The sequence below is a fragment of the Phoenix dactylifera genome, chromosome 12 (assembly GCF_051530095.1).
Source record: "Phoenix dactylifera cultivar Ajwa chromosome 12, Ajwa_hap1_PhDact_Kaust_v1.1, whole genome shotgun sequence".
In the NCBI taxonomy this organism is placed as follows: Eukaryota; Viridiplantae; Streptophyta; class Magnoliopsida; order Arecales; family Arecaceae; genus Phoenix; species Phoenix dactylifera.
In genome coordinates this window covers 15,924,920-15,941,824 of record NC_143201.1, presented here as the reverse complement: position 1 = coordinate 15,941,824, position 16,905 = coordinate 15,924,920, and the positions used below count along the sequence as shown (strand labels likewise).

Genomic DNA, 16,905 nt, shown 5'->3' with positions numbered 1-16,905 from the left:
TATTTTTTTATTTATAAGAAATGTGACGTAGTTTATTTAGCAAAAAGCTCTCCTCAACGAGTATTGGAAAGTTTTTAAATCATTACAATGATTTTTTTTTGGAAAAATAAATTAAAATATTTTTTATTAATGTGACAATTTAAGTTGGTGTTTTTTATATTATATTATTTTTTGAAGATGTCATGTCCAAATAAAATAGTGTGCGGGGTAAAAAATAAATAATCTATTCTTTTTTCAAAAACAAAAATGTTAGAGACCGCATAATGCTTGCTCTCAAACCATCTGCTTAAACAACATGCAACTGTACATTCATCTTTATGTTATTAAAGTTAAAATATAAAAATAATTTATAACTTAACAATACTTTATAATAATGATTTTAATAGTGCAACATAATAAGATCACAATAACATTATATTACATTATATTTATCATATTAATAGTGCAACATAATTTATAACTTAACAATACTTTGTAATAACGATTTTTTTTGCTTGCTTTGGAGCTAACTGTATTAGGGGCTCATAAAACTTCAGCCATGTTTTCATTACTATTCATCATAGACATTAACTTTTTTTGCATAAAATTTAATAATAATATATAAGCATGAAATGCAACTAAACACGATGGAAACACAAAAAAAATGTTTACAAATATAGATCTTTATTACAAATGTTTATCCATTACTTAAAGTGCTAAATTAAATAATAGCAAAACTAATTTTAGTTTCGCATGAAGATTGAGAGATAAATAGGTTCAAGTCACCAAAAATTTTAGAAAGAAACCACAACAATACATACTAGCTTAGTGCTTTGGAAAAACTGCTTAGCAATGAAAGGATCCTATTAAAATATTTGCAGAAGAAGTGAAAAAACAAAAAAAATTGCAGAAGAAGTGAAAAATAAGATAAAAGGAGAAAAAAAGTGATTTTATTTCTCTATTCTATCATATTTGGTACATCTCGAAGATTATATATACTCGTGTACAAACTCTATACAAGAAAAATAATATAGCTTGGTATAAGATCATGCTAACAAAGAAAAACAATACTCATTGATATAAGTTGTTATGGGATTCTTAAAATCACTCTAACAAAATCATACTAATAAAGAAAAATAATACTGACTGATATAGAATCATACTAATAAAGAAAAATAGTATGGGATGATATAAGTTGTTACGTAATCTCTAAAATTATGCTAATATCCTTCCTCAAACTTAAGATAGTACTATAGTAATTTGAGTTTGGAAATTAGATCAAAAATATACCTAAAAACTGACGTACTAAATCAAGAGCTGAAGTAGTAACTCAAAAAATAACGTGATTGATTAGGAGCTAATATAGCAGCTTAAAAGCTAACATGGTGGTAGATCAAGAGCCAATGTGGTAGAACACAAGCCATTATAGCAACTCAGAAGCTGATGTAGCAGATAGGAGTTGACCCAATAACTCAAAAGCTGAATATAGCAGACTGATGTATCAAGCCGATGTGACAATACAAAATTTGATATTGCAGAATAGAAATTGACATAGCAGCTTCGAAATTGATGCGATAGATCAAGAAGCTTATGCAACAAATTGATGTGTTTGATAATGCTGATATAGCTAACTAACATGGCAAACTAATGTGTCCACTGACACAGCTAAGTAACATAGTAGACTAGTGTGTCTGACTAGCATGACAGACCGACATATTTGTCAATGATGTGACAGCGAGAAGAAACATAGAAGATGAAGTTGCAACAATGACAAAGTTTAGATAGAAGGCAACCAAAAGTCGGTGATCCTTATAAACTGAGGCAACATAAAATTAGAGCAATTGATTGATTGACTTATGTAATGATGTGGCAATGAAAAGAAACATAAAAAATAATAGTTGTAGTGAGGATAGAGCTCAAAAAGAAGACAACCAAAGGCCGACGATCCTCGTATATGGAGGCACCATGGAAGAGAAGCAAGTGACTTCGAACTGGATGGTAAAAGAGCCGAAGGCAGTAAATAAAACCAAAGTGGAGAGAATGGAGCTAAGCGATGGCGAGAAGAGACGACCGAAGATCTGAAACTAAGGAGAAAAGCGCTGGAGAGGAGTTGTGGATTTATAAAAAATAAAGGATCTTCGAATATTAATCTACCAGAAATAGAGGACATGCAGATCTACTAATGAGATCAATATTGATTTATTAGAAAATAGAGAATTTGTAAAGAAACAGAGGATCTGTGAATCCACCAAAAAATAAAAAAAATTTGATGTTGATTTATCCGAAAACAGAGATCGATAGATCGATAATAGGAGTCTTCAAAGCTTCTAGACATAGCAACGACAACCACAACAAAAATGGAAGAGATGGTGGTGGTAGATTAGATGATCGGTAGCTCTGATACCATGTTAAAATATTTATAGAAGAAATAAAAAATAAGATAAAAAGAGAGAAAAATGATTTTATTTCTCTGTTCCGTTATATTCGATACATCATAGAAATTGTATATTCTCGTGTATAGACTCCATAAAAGAAAAATAATATATGATGCGGGATTTGCACCCCGTCACCAGCAGAGCCCACACACCAGCCAAGCAGGGGAAGAAAGAGTGTCCCTCAGAAGGTATTGTCCGCTTTGGGTCCGATTTGGGGGTCGAGCGTACCCGGAGCCCTCCTCACGGCGCCTCACGGTTTTGCCCCACAAAAGGCGCCTCCTAAGGGAAGGGTGATTGAGCCCCCCATTATATGGCACAGACCTTCCCGCTGATTAGCCGATGTGGGACTAAATTCGGGGAACCCCCCGTAACACAGCCCCCCCAGCGGGGAGGTCCTGTGCCCGGGTCGGCTCCTTGCTGGATAGGCGGAGGGCCGAGGCCCTTCCTCTAGCGCCATCTGATGCGGGATTTGCACCCCGTCACCAGCAGAGCCCACACGCCAGCCGAGCAGGGGAAGAGAGAGTGTCCCTCAGAAGGTATTGTCCGCTTTGGGTCCGATTTGGGGGTCGAGCGTACCCGGAGCCCTCCTCACGGCGCCTCACGGTTTTGCCCCACAAAAGGCGCCTCCTAAGGGAAGGGTGATTGAGCCCCCCATTATATGGCACAGACCTTCCCGCTGATTAGCCGATGTGGGACTAAATTCGGGGAACCCCCCGTAACACAGCCCCCCGGGATGGGGTTCCCAGTTTAGTCCCACATCGGCTAATCAGTGGAAAGGTCTGTGCCTTATAATGAGGAGGTGTAAACCTTTCCTCCAGAGGGCCCTTTTGTGGGACAAAACCGTGAGGGGTGGGAAGGGTGGTTCCACCCGGGGCGCCGCCGGAACAGCGCGGACCCCCGGGAGCGGTCGACGATCCCCGATCCCCAAAGCGGACAATACCTCTGGAAGGGACGCGGATGCTTTTCCTGCTCGGCTGGTGTGCGGGCTGGTGCCGGGGTGCGAACCCCGCATCAGATGGCGCTAGAGGAAGGGCCCCGCCCACGCACAGACCTTCCCACTGGGGGGGCTGTGTTGTGGGATGGGGTTCCCAGTTTAGTCCCACATCGGCTAATCAGTGGAAAGGTCTGTGCCTTATAATGAGGAGGTGTAAACCTTTCCTCCAGAGGGCCCTTTTGTGGGACAAAACCGTGAGGGGTGGGAAGGGTGGTTCCACCCGGGGCGCCGCCGGAACAGCGCGGACCCCCGGGAGCGGTCGACGATCCCCGATCCCCAAAGCGGACAATACCTCTGGAAGGGACGCGGATGCTTTCCCTGCTCGGCTGGTGTGCGGGCTGGTGCCGGGGTGCGAACCCCGCATCAATATAGATTGATATAGGATCAAACTAACAAAAAAATAATACTCACTAATAAAATTATGCTGATAAAGAAAAATAATACTGGCCGATACAGAATCATGCTAACAAAAAAAATAAATATAGATTGATATAGGTTGTTACGTGATCTATAAAATTATGCTAATAGATATCGAGATGGTTGTACAAGCCTATGGAACATATATTGTTCAAATAATGTTACTCGGTAATATAGAAAGAGATAGACCTAGGCCTCGCTTTTTCCCGGTAGATATCACCACGAGATGGAAAAAATTTCAAGCAACTGAGATCCAACTCAGAGAAAAGTAATCCTTTCCAACGTTTCCTAAATAATATGACTTCAGAGAAGAGGTGGATAACACAGTCCGCTGCTTGCAGAAGAATCCAAAATTAATACGCTTATAAAGAAAAAGTTTGCCACCAGCAGATATTAAAGTGATCGCATTTTTTCTTGAGAAAGATAAAGCAAGGGTAAATGCATCAACCTAAAAGCAAGTCCGCTACACCAACAACAATAAAAAAAATCAAAGGCAATTGAAACCTCTAAAATCACTTCAACTTTAAGCAAGACATCACTGACATCTTCCTGTACTTAGGATTAGGTTTCTCCGGTGGATCATTAATTCAATGTTACTGGATCACCAAAATTATATACCATTTGAGAGTGAATCCTCTCTAAGTGGAAACCTGCCTATAGCAAATCAGGTGCAGAATGCATTTTCGTGAAAAAAACGCTGGTACATAAAACCTCAATAAAGCTACAGTACAATAAGTAGGATTTTAACATATAATCTCAATAAAGCCCTATAGTTCCTTAGAGGGCGATTCGGCTATAGTGATTGATTGGATTAGAAGTGGACGTACCAGACCAAATTTACATCCTCTCGTCCGTGATGTATGCCATCTTTTGGAGGGTCTCGACTCTTTTGGAGTCACACATGTACTTCGAAAGGCAAACAGTGCGGCTGACTAGGTTACTTCCTTTGCAGTACATCATATCGAAGTTTTTGTATGAGAAGGCACTGCCCCCATTCCGTAGGGTTTAGCCTGTGTTTTGTACCGTGACTGTTCAAGACATACTCATACTATATAGTGAGACGGCGGTTTATAATAAAAAAAAAACCATAGATCCTTTGACATGAGTCGGTTCGGCCAGTTCGGGTCCATGCGGGTCGGGTCATGGGTCAACCCGACCCGTTTACATTCTTAGATCTCGAGAAGCTTCCAGTTCCGCCGTGCATTAGTTTCTGAAATAAAAGAAGGAAAGGTTAATTACCTCTCGACCTCGCGCTCAGCTTCCTTCGCAGCTCGAACGGCTTGGCTTAATCTTTTCCAGAGATCTCCTTCTAAGGTGAGTAATTGTTTCGCACTTCGGCTTCTCTCGGTCTCTTTTATTCCCTTCTCCCTTGTGTTTTTTTTTTCGGAATTCTAAACTGCACTACGATTTCCGATTTCAAAGAAGGCTTAGCGAGAAATCACATAGCTTCTAGTATTGATATCTTGAATTTTTCCGCGAATCGCTATGTGTGCCTAATGTAGTTTGTTACTCTCTGGGATTAGTAACTCAAGCCATTCATCGAACAGTTTAATGATGATGATGATTTTTCTTTTGGCCTGGAATCTTTGAGTCTGGTTCTCGAGTGTAATTTTTGCTTTATCTACTCTTAGATTTATTTCTTGTTATTCTTATACTCTCTTCGCAGGCGTAGGTCATGTTAGGGTTTTATGTACAACCAATCTCTGCCAGGGTCGTGGTTTTGTCGTTCTCTTTGCCTGAATACTTTTGTTGTTTTGTGTTTGTAAAATACAAGAGTAGGTTTTTTTTGGAATCTGGGGTTAAATTTGTAATAGGTATTTCACATTGTTATCTGGAATACTGGAACCCACCTATGAACCATCAAACATGTAGCACCCATGTCAATATGGTAGAGAAAATTTATGTAATTGTATTCATGCTAGGTTTTTTAGATTTGTGGTTGTCTCATGAACAGTTATCAATCTTCCTTTCCCTACAGATTATTGTTCGTGGATTTCTGGGATGATTAGTATATCTTGAAATCCATCAGGAAGAAGATAAAACTAGATGTACGCTATAGTGTAATTGATTCATAATTCTTTATGCCAAGTTTTTTGAGTATCAATGTTAGTAGGAGCGCTTAGGCAAGGAGCAACACAACTCACCATGCCATGCTGATGGTAGGGCCTGGCAGGGAAAAATATAAATACAAATAAATGTTTTTACAGTTCAAAAAGTTAAAATATTATTTAATGGGTGTTTTGTCGATCATGTGCCAGCGACAATGCTAGCCTGGCATGGTATGCTAGCCAGCATGGATAGGCATGGGTTGACACTTATGACGTTGCTTTACACCAAATCATTGATAAATGCTCTTTCTAACCAGTATAGGCCAATTTACTAAAGCCTAAGAGGCATTATTTACCCTATCCTTGACTAATCCTATGCGTTCTTGACTCAAAAACAATTTAAAGTTCTCTTAGTAATACTCAAACTTCTACCCTCATCCCATGCCTAATGTTTGAAAATGGGAAATATAACTGGAAAGTCATTGGTAAAGCAATTTAAAGTTCTCTTAGTAATACTCAAACTTCTACCCTCATCCCATGCTTAATGTTTGAAAATGAGAAATATAACTGGAAAGTCATTGGTTAACAATTAAATGAATGTGGTCACTATTCAGTGATGGCCGTCAAAAAGCAAAAAATTCAGTATACAGACAATATGTTTATCTTGCATCAGTCACTTTCTACTGTACTGAACTGATCCTCCATATTGTCATGGATGTGACTCTATCTGAAGATTACATCAGTCAAATTACTTATAGCTACCAAGAGGAAAGAGAGGAAGCCATGCCCACTTTTCCCATGTCCAGTTTGACACCCAAGGATTAGCTAGTTCTAGCCTAGAATTGCACAAATAAACTGGAATTGGCCTCTCCACTTTCTTTGTGGAAAATAAAATATGCTACCAAAGATAATCACAAGTCTCCTCACCTCTGATCCTGCATCACTCCTTTTATCTGTCTCAAGCCCTCTTCCCACCGCAAAGCTTCTGGCAGCACCATGTCTTCTTTCTTGTTTCTTTTTCTTTCTCCATGCCTCCTTTCTCTCTATCTCTTTCCTTCCTATCCTCTGAACAAGAACTGCTCTATCCCTATCCTCCTGAAATTTGTCTATTTTTGTAATTTAGTGGGCTAATCCATCATACATCCAAGATGCTGTCTCATAACCTTTTGCGAAGGGAATGCATTTGTTGTATTTAAACTAAAACCACTTGACCCATTGTTGATAAGAAGTTGCTCTATTACTTGATGAAAGGCTAATCATGTAAATATAATCTTGCAAGAAAAAAATTCTCACTTTCTAACAAAACTAGGTATAGCCAATAGATTTTGTATCTGTCTAATACATTCTCAAAGTTTCAGCAAGACAAACACTTGTTATTAACAGTTGAATTAAATGCTATCTGGTGATTTCTATTTGATTATTCATAGTTATTGGATGTCGTGTATTTGAGAGTATTAGGGATGGTTGCCGAGTGGGTCTTTTCGGATATCCGACCCATTCCGAACCCTAATAGGACCTATTTAGCAAAACCTTATAGGGTTTGGGAATGGATTTGGGATTTAAAATTTAGACCTCTTAGGATTTGGGACGGATTTGGAATTTGCCCCTCGAGTACCCGCTACATGAACCTGATTATATATAATATATATTTTTTATAAAATTTTATAAAAGTATGTATATTGTGAGGGGATTCGAACCTCAAACCTCGAGGACATCTAACCTTTACCTTTATCACTAAGCTACAAAACTCATTTGTATTTAGATTGTTTGCCAAATTATTTATACTCATTTTTAGGTTTTAAATACCCGATACCAAACCGCGTATTGTTTTTCCATCAGAATTGTACAACATCAAAACGATACTGGTATCGATAGTGCATACAGAAACTGACATATTTTAAAAAATTGAAAAACCACCAATCTGACCGATACGGTATTGTCAGTATACATCGATATGGTTTGGTATAGATTGGTATGGCTGGTATGTATCGGTACAACTATTTCAACATTCTAGCACTTATACTAGTGCCAATTTTATACCAGAATGATACGGTACCAATTGTACCATCCAATTTCAGAGATTTTTCAAAATCATGGTGTGAAGTATGTTTAGTTAATAGGAGAATAGTTATAATGGACTAGAATAGTTGTATATTCAGCATATGTATGGAAATGGTTATTGAAAGATGCAATTCACAAACCGCACAATCCAACATCCAACATAAAATCTTTTTCTATTCCTAGAAGAATCATTTCATATAGATCTAACTAATCTCCTCATGATTGGAGAGCTCCATGGGATGAAAGCTTCAGATTTTGGTTGGAAAATGGGGCTAGATGAGTGGAAGTGGCCAAGCATCACTCCTGAGTCACTTCCGGAGGGTCAGGATTAGGGAGTGACCAAGCAGGACCTCGAGGGGATGCTGGGGATAGTAATAGGAGTCCAGGAGCAAGAAAGGGGGTGGCTTTAGGGAGGAAGTGAAGATAGGGTAACTACTACCTTCTTTGAGGGGGGACATGCTCCAGGAGTGAGAAAGGGGGTGGCTTTAGGGAGGAAGTGGTAACTACTAGCTTCTTTGAGGGGGGACGTGCTTCAGGAGCGAGAAAGGGGGTGACTTTAGGAAGTGGAGATAGGGCAACTACTAGCTTCCTTGAGGGGGGGGACATGCTCCAGGAGCGAGAAAGGGGGTGACTTTAGGGAGGAAGTGGAGACAGGTTAACTACTAGCTTCCTTGAGGGGGGCCATGCCCCTCAACTAAGATTTGGCTTCACCCCTGGGAAAGTGGACATCTTGATCATGTATAAAATATAAGAAAGGAATGAAAATATTAGTTTGGTGGTGTAGAGAGAGGAGATAAACTAGCAAACCATTTTTAAGGAGAATAAAGATTCAAGGGAAACATGAAATAGAAAAAAGGAATAAGAAGTTTTGGACTGATCAACCCTATAAAAATAAGATTTATATTGGATAATCAGACAAATAGGAAGGGTCAAGGAATGCAGAAAGAGGTGAGAAGGAGGGAGATAAGTAAAATTCAAACAGGGAAGTCCCATTCAATTATAAAAACTCAAATTTGCAAAGCTTAGATTTACATATCCAAAACTCATGCCTGGTGAGTGTATCCAATTTACAGGGTAAATATGGACTTCTATGTTATTGTAAATAAGACTAAAAGTGAACAGAATTCTTGTCATCTAATCATAAACCACTTTGTAAATACTCAACAGAAAAAAGTCTCTTTTTTTTTTTTTTGGTACACAAAGAAAAGCTAATTATATCTCGACATATAAATTGAAGATGCCGTCTGAGTACCTTCCTAATATTTTCACTTTATTGGATGTGAGATAACTATGAGACCTCCATAGCATAAGTCATTCCATTTTTAGAAGAGAATATTAGAAGTTTAGAACGAAATGTAATAGCTGCTCATGACTATCTTCATTAGAACATTTTCAAGATTGGTTGTGACTGTTTTTAGGTCTGCTCTTCCTTCTACCAAGTCTTGGTTTCTTTTTCCCTCTTCCTCTAAAGCAATATACCAGTTGATAGTTTTTCTTTTTTTTTTTTAATTTAAGAAAATGAAAAAACTGAAGAAAGTTATATAGGCTTCTTTTTGAAGGATTGGGAAGAAGGTACTCATACGACAGTTAATATCATATTTACTCTTAACGAAACATCTAGTCTTTAGGAAAGTGAATTTTCGATTGGAATGAGAAAACTTTGAAATATACAGTGTATTTGTCATGCCTCAAACCCAGCCACAAGAGCTAGACATGTGACATGGCCATATATCCCACGAGACTGAGCCCCATGATGCATGCAAGCATTAAAACCAGTAAATCCAAAATAATGCAATATAATAAAAAATTTACAGGCAGCAGTACAAAGTCAGAGCTGGTTAAACCTCAAATAATAATTTAAAAAGTTTTAAAACCATCAAAAACCATTAATAATTTGTAATTCACAGATTAAGATTCCAAATAAGTTGCAACTACTCAACAAAATTAGAGAAGATAATCTCAATTAATTTTTTGTAAAGGTAAATCTAGTCCACACTAAAAATACCAAGCCTTGTCTCAAATGACACTCTGACCATCTTAACCTGCCAATCTAAAAGACTCTAGATCAGAAAAGGAGGGAAATAAAAATAATGAGCTTAATAGCCTAGAAAGTAATGAATACCTTCACTAATTTGTTCAACTAGTAAATTAATAAATTTTCTTTTCTAGTACTAAACATAAAAGGCAAAATCATTTATCTTAACAAGAATATATATATATATATATATATATATATATATATATATATATATATATATATATATATATATATATATATATAATTAAAACTATTCAGGTATGCTTACTCAAATATTCATATTCTTAAGAATAAATTTTGTATTTCCACCCAACAGACTATGAGACTATGACCACATTTATACTCTATAGCAAGGCCAAAGTTTTGTATTTATACCTTGCGAAGGGACCAGAATACTGTATTTAGATCCTGCAAAGCAGGCTAGAATAATATTAGTTCCAAAACAACCAAATATATAACCCCTATGGTGGGGTCCAAAATCAAGTCCGGATAAGAGTCAAAGATCAAAGCATATTAAAGGTATTCATTTATCATTTTAGATGGCAAATTCTAAAACAAAATATTTATTTGTATTAACAAAATATTTATTTGTATATTTCCAAACAAAATATACATAACATTTAGTAATAAAAGTAGAAGTAATTCTTTTAACTTACAAGTTGTATTTTCCATACAAATCATAATTTTAACATAATTGCATAAAATCCAAAAGATTTTCTCATTTAACAATACTAATCAATTTATAATTTATTTGATATCAAAAAAATTTTCCATAAGTAATAAAATGGAAAGCTTGTAGGAAAGGTGAACTATTACTTACTCTGCTGGCATCAATAGTAAATGAACCCAACTAATCTAGAAAGGTCCCTCCAGGATCTAGTAATCATTTACAACCTATTCAAATACAATCAAGATAATGGTAATAAATTTCTAGAATTTGCACAATCTGCGAGTAATTTCCCTGAATTATTTCTAGAAACTTGGAAGTCTTGTAAAAGGTTATAGACCTTAGCAAGTCGTATTCAGCCCCAAAATTAAACTTAGCTACAACTAACTTGATACCCCTCTAGATCTTTTTCAAATTGGCCAATAGTAATAAAACCTCAAAATTAATTTGTATATATTTATTTGTACAAAAATAATATGATGTAGGATCAACTAAATTTAAAAATCTAACCTTATAGTTTTATATCCTGAATTTCAAGAAAATACTTTCCCAAATTTTAGCAGCTTAATTATATTTTAAGCAGAAAACTGATGAATGGAAATTTTATCTTGGAGAAATCAAGTTGTAGAAGTATAATATACAAAAATATACTATTCAGTAGTTTAATTTGCTGAAATTTATTGTTCCAAAATTATTATGCAGAATTCTTTCTGTCGACAAATTTAGTTATAGAATATAATATACACAAATATACTAATTAGAAATTTGAGAACCAAAATACAGATATCTACAAAATTATTTTGCAGAAATTTGAAACAGAATTGTATTTTTCAGAAATTGTGTTGAAGAATTCTAATAGACATTGTCCAATATACATAATTTTAAAAAGCTGGAGAATGATAGTCAGAAACTTAAAATGCAGAAGTTCAAAATAAATTTATTAGTTGGAAATAAGTCTGAAATTATTTCATACACAATCTTTTTTCTTTAAAACAAAAAATCAACATATACAAAAGTTGTTTAAATAATTTAAAGTCAAGGTTTGTAGTACCAGTGTGTACTGGACTATATTGGAGCCAAATTGATACTCAGTAGGGGGGTACCAAGTTTTGGTACGCCAACCCAACTTCTATACCGAGCATATCGCCACTGTACCAAAATGTACTAGTACGAGGTTCAGTACAAAGATTGCAAACCTTGATAAAAATGATATTGGTAAGGAAAGGCTAGGCTTACTGTCATATTAAAACTTCCAGAACTACAGCCCCTCTTTGAAGTGTACTATCTCTGGGTGGCCGATTGGGGCGGCCACGTTTGGGTGGCCGCGTTTGTTGCGAGCCACTCTGGAGGCACCCTATGGGCTGGGGAGAGAGAGATGCCCGGAGCTCTTCGGGACATTTTGTATTCTGACTCTTTAGGGTGTATTCGTACCCGTGATGTATGAAAAGCCCGCTTAAGCAAAAAAAAAAAAAAAGTGTACTATCTCCCTCAACATCCTGTCCAAACACACAAGATATCGTACGTATCCTAAGCTCTTGGCCAATGCACGGGCACTCTTCACACACACTCTAGATGCCAAGGAACATCCACTGTGGCCTTTTATAGGTCATAAACGAGATAGTCCAACAAGGACTGTGTACTTCCTAGTCAAAGACGTTATAACATACTCTCTCACCATCCATTTGTCCTATTGACAATATTCTATTCTACTAAGTCACTAGTAAATACAATTGTGTTGGATTCCTGCATGTACTTGAACGCATGTAGACTTGATCCTTGATTGAGAACAAGGCTATGGCCTCTAACTTAATGTATTCTAAATAACAACTAGTAGCACACAATAGCATCCCACCACAATTTTAGATGAAGACCACCCAAACCTACTAGTAACAAGAAATTATTCACACCCTATTCTTTACCCTCTCCAATTCAAAACTCTCGGCCAGTCAAACTCTCTTTACTTGGTTACAGCCACTCCCTGATACCTTAGATACATTATCTATAACAGGGCATAACTTACCTATCATGGTCATGGCCAGTTACTATTAGGATTCCTAACATAAGTCAAATCCATTACACTGAACACTAAGCATCAATGTATCAAAATAGTTCCTAATAAAATCATTACTGTAGCCATGACTCAACTACTAAGCTCAAACCAAACTGTTAGCAAATGCCATGTCTCAAACTGAGCCTAATTCAAACAATTAACTAAAGTCTAGTTTGATCAATTTTTTTGTATCAAAAATTTGTGGATATTACAATATCTATAAAGGTTCTTATTCCTTTTATAGAACTTAATAAGTATGGCTCATTTTTCCCATGCTCTGCATGAAGAATCATGTATTATATTCTTGTACAGGTTTCCTGTCTGTAAGATGACAACTCCTAACATAATCATCCCTTAAATCCCTCAATGAATCTCAATGATATTACCTGTATATTTTATGTAATGTGGTGATAGAAGCTTTTGATATGATAAATCCAACTCATGATGCACTTCCTGTGAAGTTTTTGAACAATCAACTTTGTTGATTTTCTTTTAAATGATATATGTATTGTGTGTATTGCTAAAGTGGTCAGTTATATATCACAGATGATTTTTGTATTCGTTCATGTTTGGGCTGTACAATGCCTCTAGTTACATAGGGAGCAGGGAAAGCTTTATACTCTGGGGGCTCCAGATCAAGCATCCTATAGACTTCGGTGGAAATTTGGTGGACTTCCACTTTGCTAAGGTGATACAAAAATTTTGTAGATAATGCAATTTTTGTTTTATATATATATATTTTTCCTTGTTTGTAGTGCCAAACCAGCCCAAGTGGCTGAAGGCCTGGCTTGAGAACTCCAAACTTCAGACTAGGTATTAGGTTCATGAGGTAGGCTTGGAACTTATTACAATCGACCAAAATTACATTGGTTGCCAAAGAAGCCAACTTCCAAACCAACATATAGGAGTGAATAATCCTCAACTATATTTTAACCTGTACAGGCCACTGAGTTTAGCACCAACAGCAACTATGACCCATCATCAACACAAGGATCGCCGAACCGGTACCGGTAGGCGTACTCTGGACCGGTTTGGCCTGGTTCATGCATCCAAAAGCCCAAAAAAATATGGCCTAGCCGGTACCGGCTGATACGAGCCAATACCATTTTTTAACGCCGAACCGGATCGGTCAGAGACTGGACTGGTTCGGTACGGGCCGAACCGGCCGGTACGGGCTGGTTCAACAGTACGGGTTGGTTCAGCATTCCTTGCATCAACATAATTTGATGTATAACCCATCCTATACTCTACATATCAATCTATCATCTAACATCGGCCTTTGAATCTTCATCCCTCCCAACATCAACAATATCTCCTCTGAGGGGCATCTTCATCTTTATCCCCTTCTTTTCACTTCCTCTTGGCCCTTCTTTGGCAATTCACATATGGTGGTTGCTTTTGGAGCCAATGGCCTTGGGCAAGCAGTGGTACTGGAACTTTTCTTTCCTCCATGTTTCTCTCTTCAATGCCATTATGTTGGATGCCCTAATGTACTCTTTTGGTCTCTCTCTCCCGCCCTCTCTTTCTCTCTCTGCACTGTGCGCATGCGCATGCTTGTATGCACACATATAGGTGCACACATATGCATGCTGTATGAGCAATACGAGAATGGCAAGGCTACCTATGGTTAATGACCTTGCATAGGCCATGACAACATCTTTTAGTTTTCACAAAATCGAACTCAAGACCAAGGGTTCTATGCATGCACTTTTTGTTCAAGCCCAAACTTCATTTGTCAGCTTTTGCTTGAAATCTGACGGACAAGAAGCCTCCTCCCTTCAGTTTGCAGTTGACTGATTCATGTCATGTCATCTAATTTAGAAAGCATTCTCAAATTAACTTGCTCACCATGTCCATCCAAATATATTTTTTGGTCTCTCCCTGCTCTTTATCAAACCCCTCCTCTTCTGACGTGAGTCATGCCACCATTACAAATAGTTTTCCCTTGTGTCAGCTTCATTTAATGTCTTTCTTAACCTTCCTCTGATATGCTCTCTTAACCCTATCTTTTCTAATTTATCATTTATCATATGTCTCACTATCCTCAGCACTCTAATATGCTGATCTTATACTTGATTCATGCAGTCTTGAGCCTTAGATCTTACACTAAGATTGGATCATTTTGTCAGCAGCTGTATTTTAATTGAAACTTTAAGAGTTTCAATGGTCTTCCGATTGTCACACCCCTTTGCTTAAAAACCAAAGGTTCAAGTGAGTCTTGGGTGGTACTTCCCAATTATTTGGACTTGAGCAATTATAGTTGTCTCTCTTTTTTGTGTAAAAGAGTTTCAATAAAAGTTATGAGAGGAATGCTAGGCAGTAGCATCCAGATGCATCTAATATTTGGACTCATCACTGCTGATTGGTTTCCTGTTTTTTTATGACTTTTTTGATCAGTAAATAAAGATCTAGTATTTTCTCACTTGCAGCAGTTCATCTCCTCTTGCTTTCTAGATTTATTCTGTTGAGGCAGTCTGCCCTTTATTTACTATCATGCTTCCTGTTGATTTCCATTAGAAATGATACGGTGAGCTCTAACAAATAAGTTAACCTTACCTGCCTGATTTCTGATCAATGAAAGCTTACTTTATCCAGGATTTCTGTTAGCATCTAGACATCATGGCCAAGCACCACCCTGACCTCATCATGTGCCGGAAGCAACCGGGAATTGCCATTGGCCGCCTGTGTGAGAAGTGTGATGGCAAGTGCGTCATCTGTGACTCATACGTGCGTCCATGCACACTTGTGCGTGTCTGTGATGAGTGCAACTATGGCTCTTTCCAGGGCAGGTGTGTCATCTGCGGGGGTGTTGGCATTTCCGATGCATATTACTGCAAGGAGTGCACCCAGCAGGAGAAGGACCGAGATGGATGCCCCAAAATCGTCAATCTCGGGAGTGCCAAGACCGATCTCTTCTATGAGCGTAAAAAATACGGTTTCAAGAAAAGATGATAGGGGACATGGATGGGTGCAAGTCTGCCATCCCAAGTCTGCGATTTGCTTTTGCTGCATGTTGGTACCATTGAAATCTGAAGCTTTTTGTATATTTGAATTACTTTTATTCTAGATTGGACTTTTGTAAGGTGCAGAGACCCACTTACTAGATGGGTGGAACCTCATGTACTGGAAACTGTGAGGCCCAACTAGCACAGGTGATGTGTTAATTAGCCATGCAGAACTCTCTTGTGATATGACTATCTTAGTGAACTTTATTGTTCTTGTGTTTCGTGGAGGGGTGATAGCTGATATGCAACTTTTGGTTTTGCCTGACATAGCTAGAGAAAAAAGGGGTGTTTTCATCTCGACATGAGTTTGCACTTACCAAGGAGAAACAGTACAAAAGCTTTTATTAAAATTTTGAAGCATGGCTGGCTTGTGTCTCTTACTGGATGATTGGTTGTATCCTGGTAAGTAGCCGAGCAATTTGCATGGATGTGGACCTGTGAATTTTTATCTGGTTTTTATTCTCCTCCTAACTGATGGAGTAGAAGCCATACCATCGTGAGTCTGATTGGATGAAGCGAGGGCTGCTAAAAGAATCATTCAACAAGTTGCTTCCATCATCCAAATGCTGTGAGGTTGCCCTAAGATGATGATGTTTCGAAAGTGTTTTTCCTGCTGTCCTAAATCTTTTGTCATTTCAGACTGGCCGATGATGAACAACAAATAATTAGATTAAAGGGTCTTACAATTGAACTTTAAATGAACACTGTACAATCACGCTTTGAAGATTCTGTGTTTAAAGGTACCCAGCTTTTACGTTATCAATTAAAGCTGCAAAAGTTTTGTTGCAGCCAAGATCCGACCTTACAAAGTTGGATGAATAGGTTGTAATGGTGAGCAGTGGTTGGTAGGCTTTGTGGTCTGCTCGGATTGGAAGGTCGGCTCAGAGTAGAAAATCAGAGTAGAAAATCTAACCTGCAAACAAAAAAGAGAAATACTATAGGTTGTTGGACTTGATCTGGCGGGGATTTTTCGATGCTCAAATTAGGTCAAATGCTGATGGAATAGTGAAAATCTAAGAGTATGAGCTATGTAAAATAGAGTTAGATTTTATATATATAGAAGTGAGAGCATGGAGCCATTGTTTAACTTTGTCGGGTCGGATTTTAGCGGCAACAAATTTTATTCAACACCTCCAAACATCATCAGCAGGTCTCTTTTAAGTTTTCTCCAAGAGTATGGGCACTCCAAATCTGTGAACCCCACTTAGTTA

General features: G+C 37.7%; 1 protein-coding gene across 4 annotated transcripts; it reads left to right on the top strand.

Moving 5' to 3' along the window:
- Window positions 1-5,018: 5,018 nt before the first annotated feature.
- LOC103719116 (PHD finger-like domain-containing protein 5A) lies at window positions 5,019-15,915 on the top strand. Of its 4 annotated transcripts, none has more exons than XR_015971974.1 (3): window positions 5,026-5,139; window positions 13,236-13,377; window positions 15,285-15,915. XR_015971974.1 is itself a non-coding variant. In XM_088708608.2 (3 exons), the coding sequence occupies exon 3, from the start codon at window positions 15,309-15,311 to the stop codon at window positions 15,639-15,641; it is 333 nt and encodes a 110-aa protein (XP_088564734.1). In that variant the 5' UTR covers window positions 5,068-5,139; window positions 13,281-13,377; window positions 15,285-15,308; the 3' UTR covers window positions 15,642-15,788. The 4 variants fall into 4 exon arrangements, 3 of the variants coding, with proteins under 3 accessions (XP_088564732.1, XP_088564734.1, XP_088564733.1); XM_088708608.2 differs by having other exon boundaries at window positions 5,068-5,139; window positions 13,281-13,377; window positions 15,285-15,788; XM_088708606.2 differs by lacking the exon at window positions 13,236-13,377 and having other exon boundaries at window positions 5,019-5,139; window positions 15,285-15,788.
- Window positions 15,916-16,905: the final 990 nt, after the last annotated feature.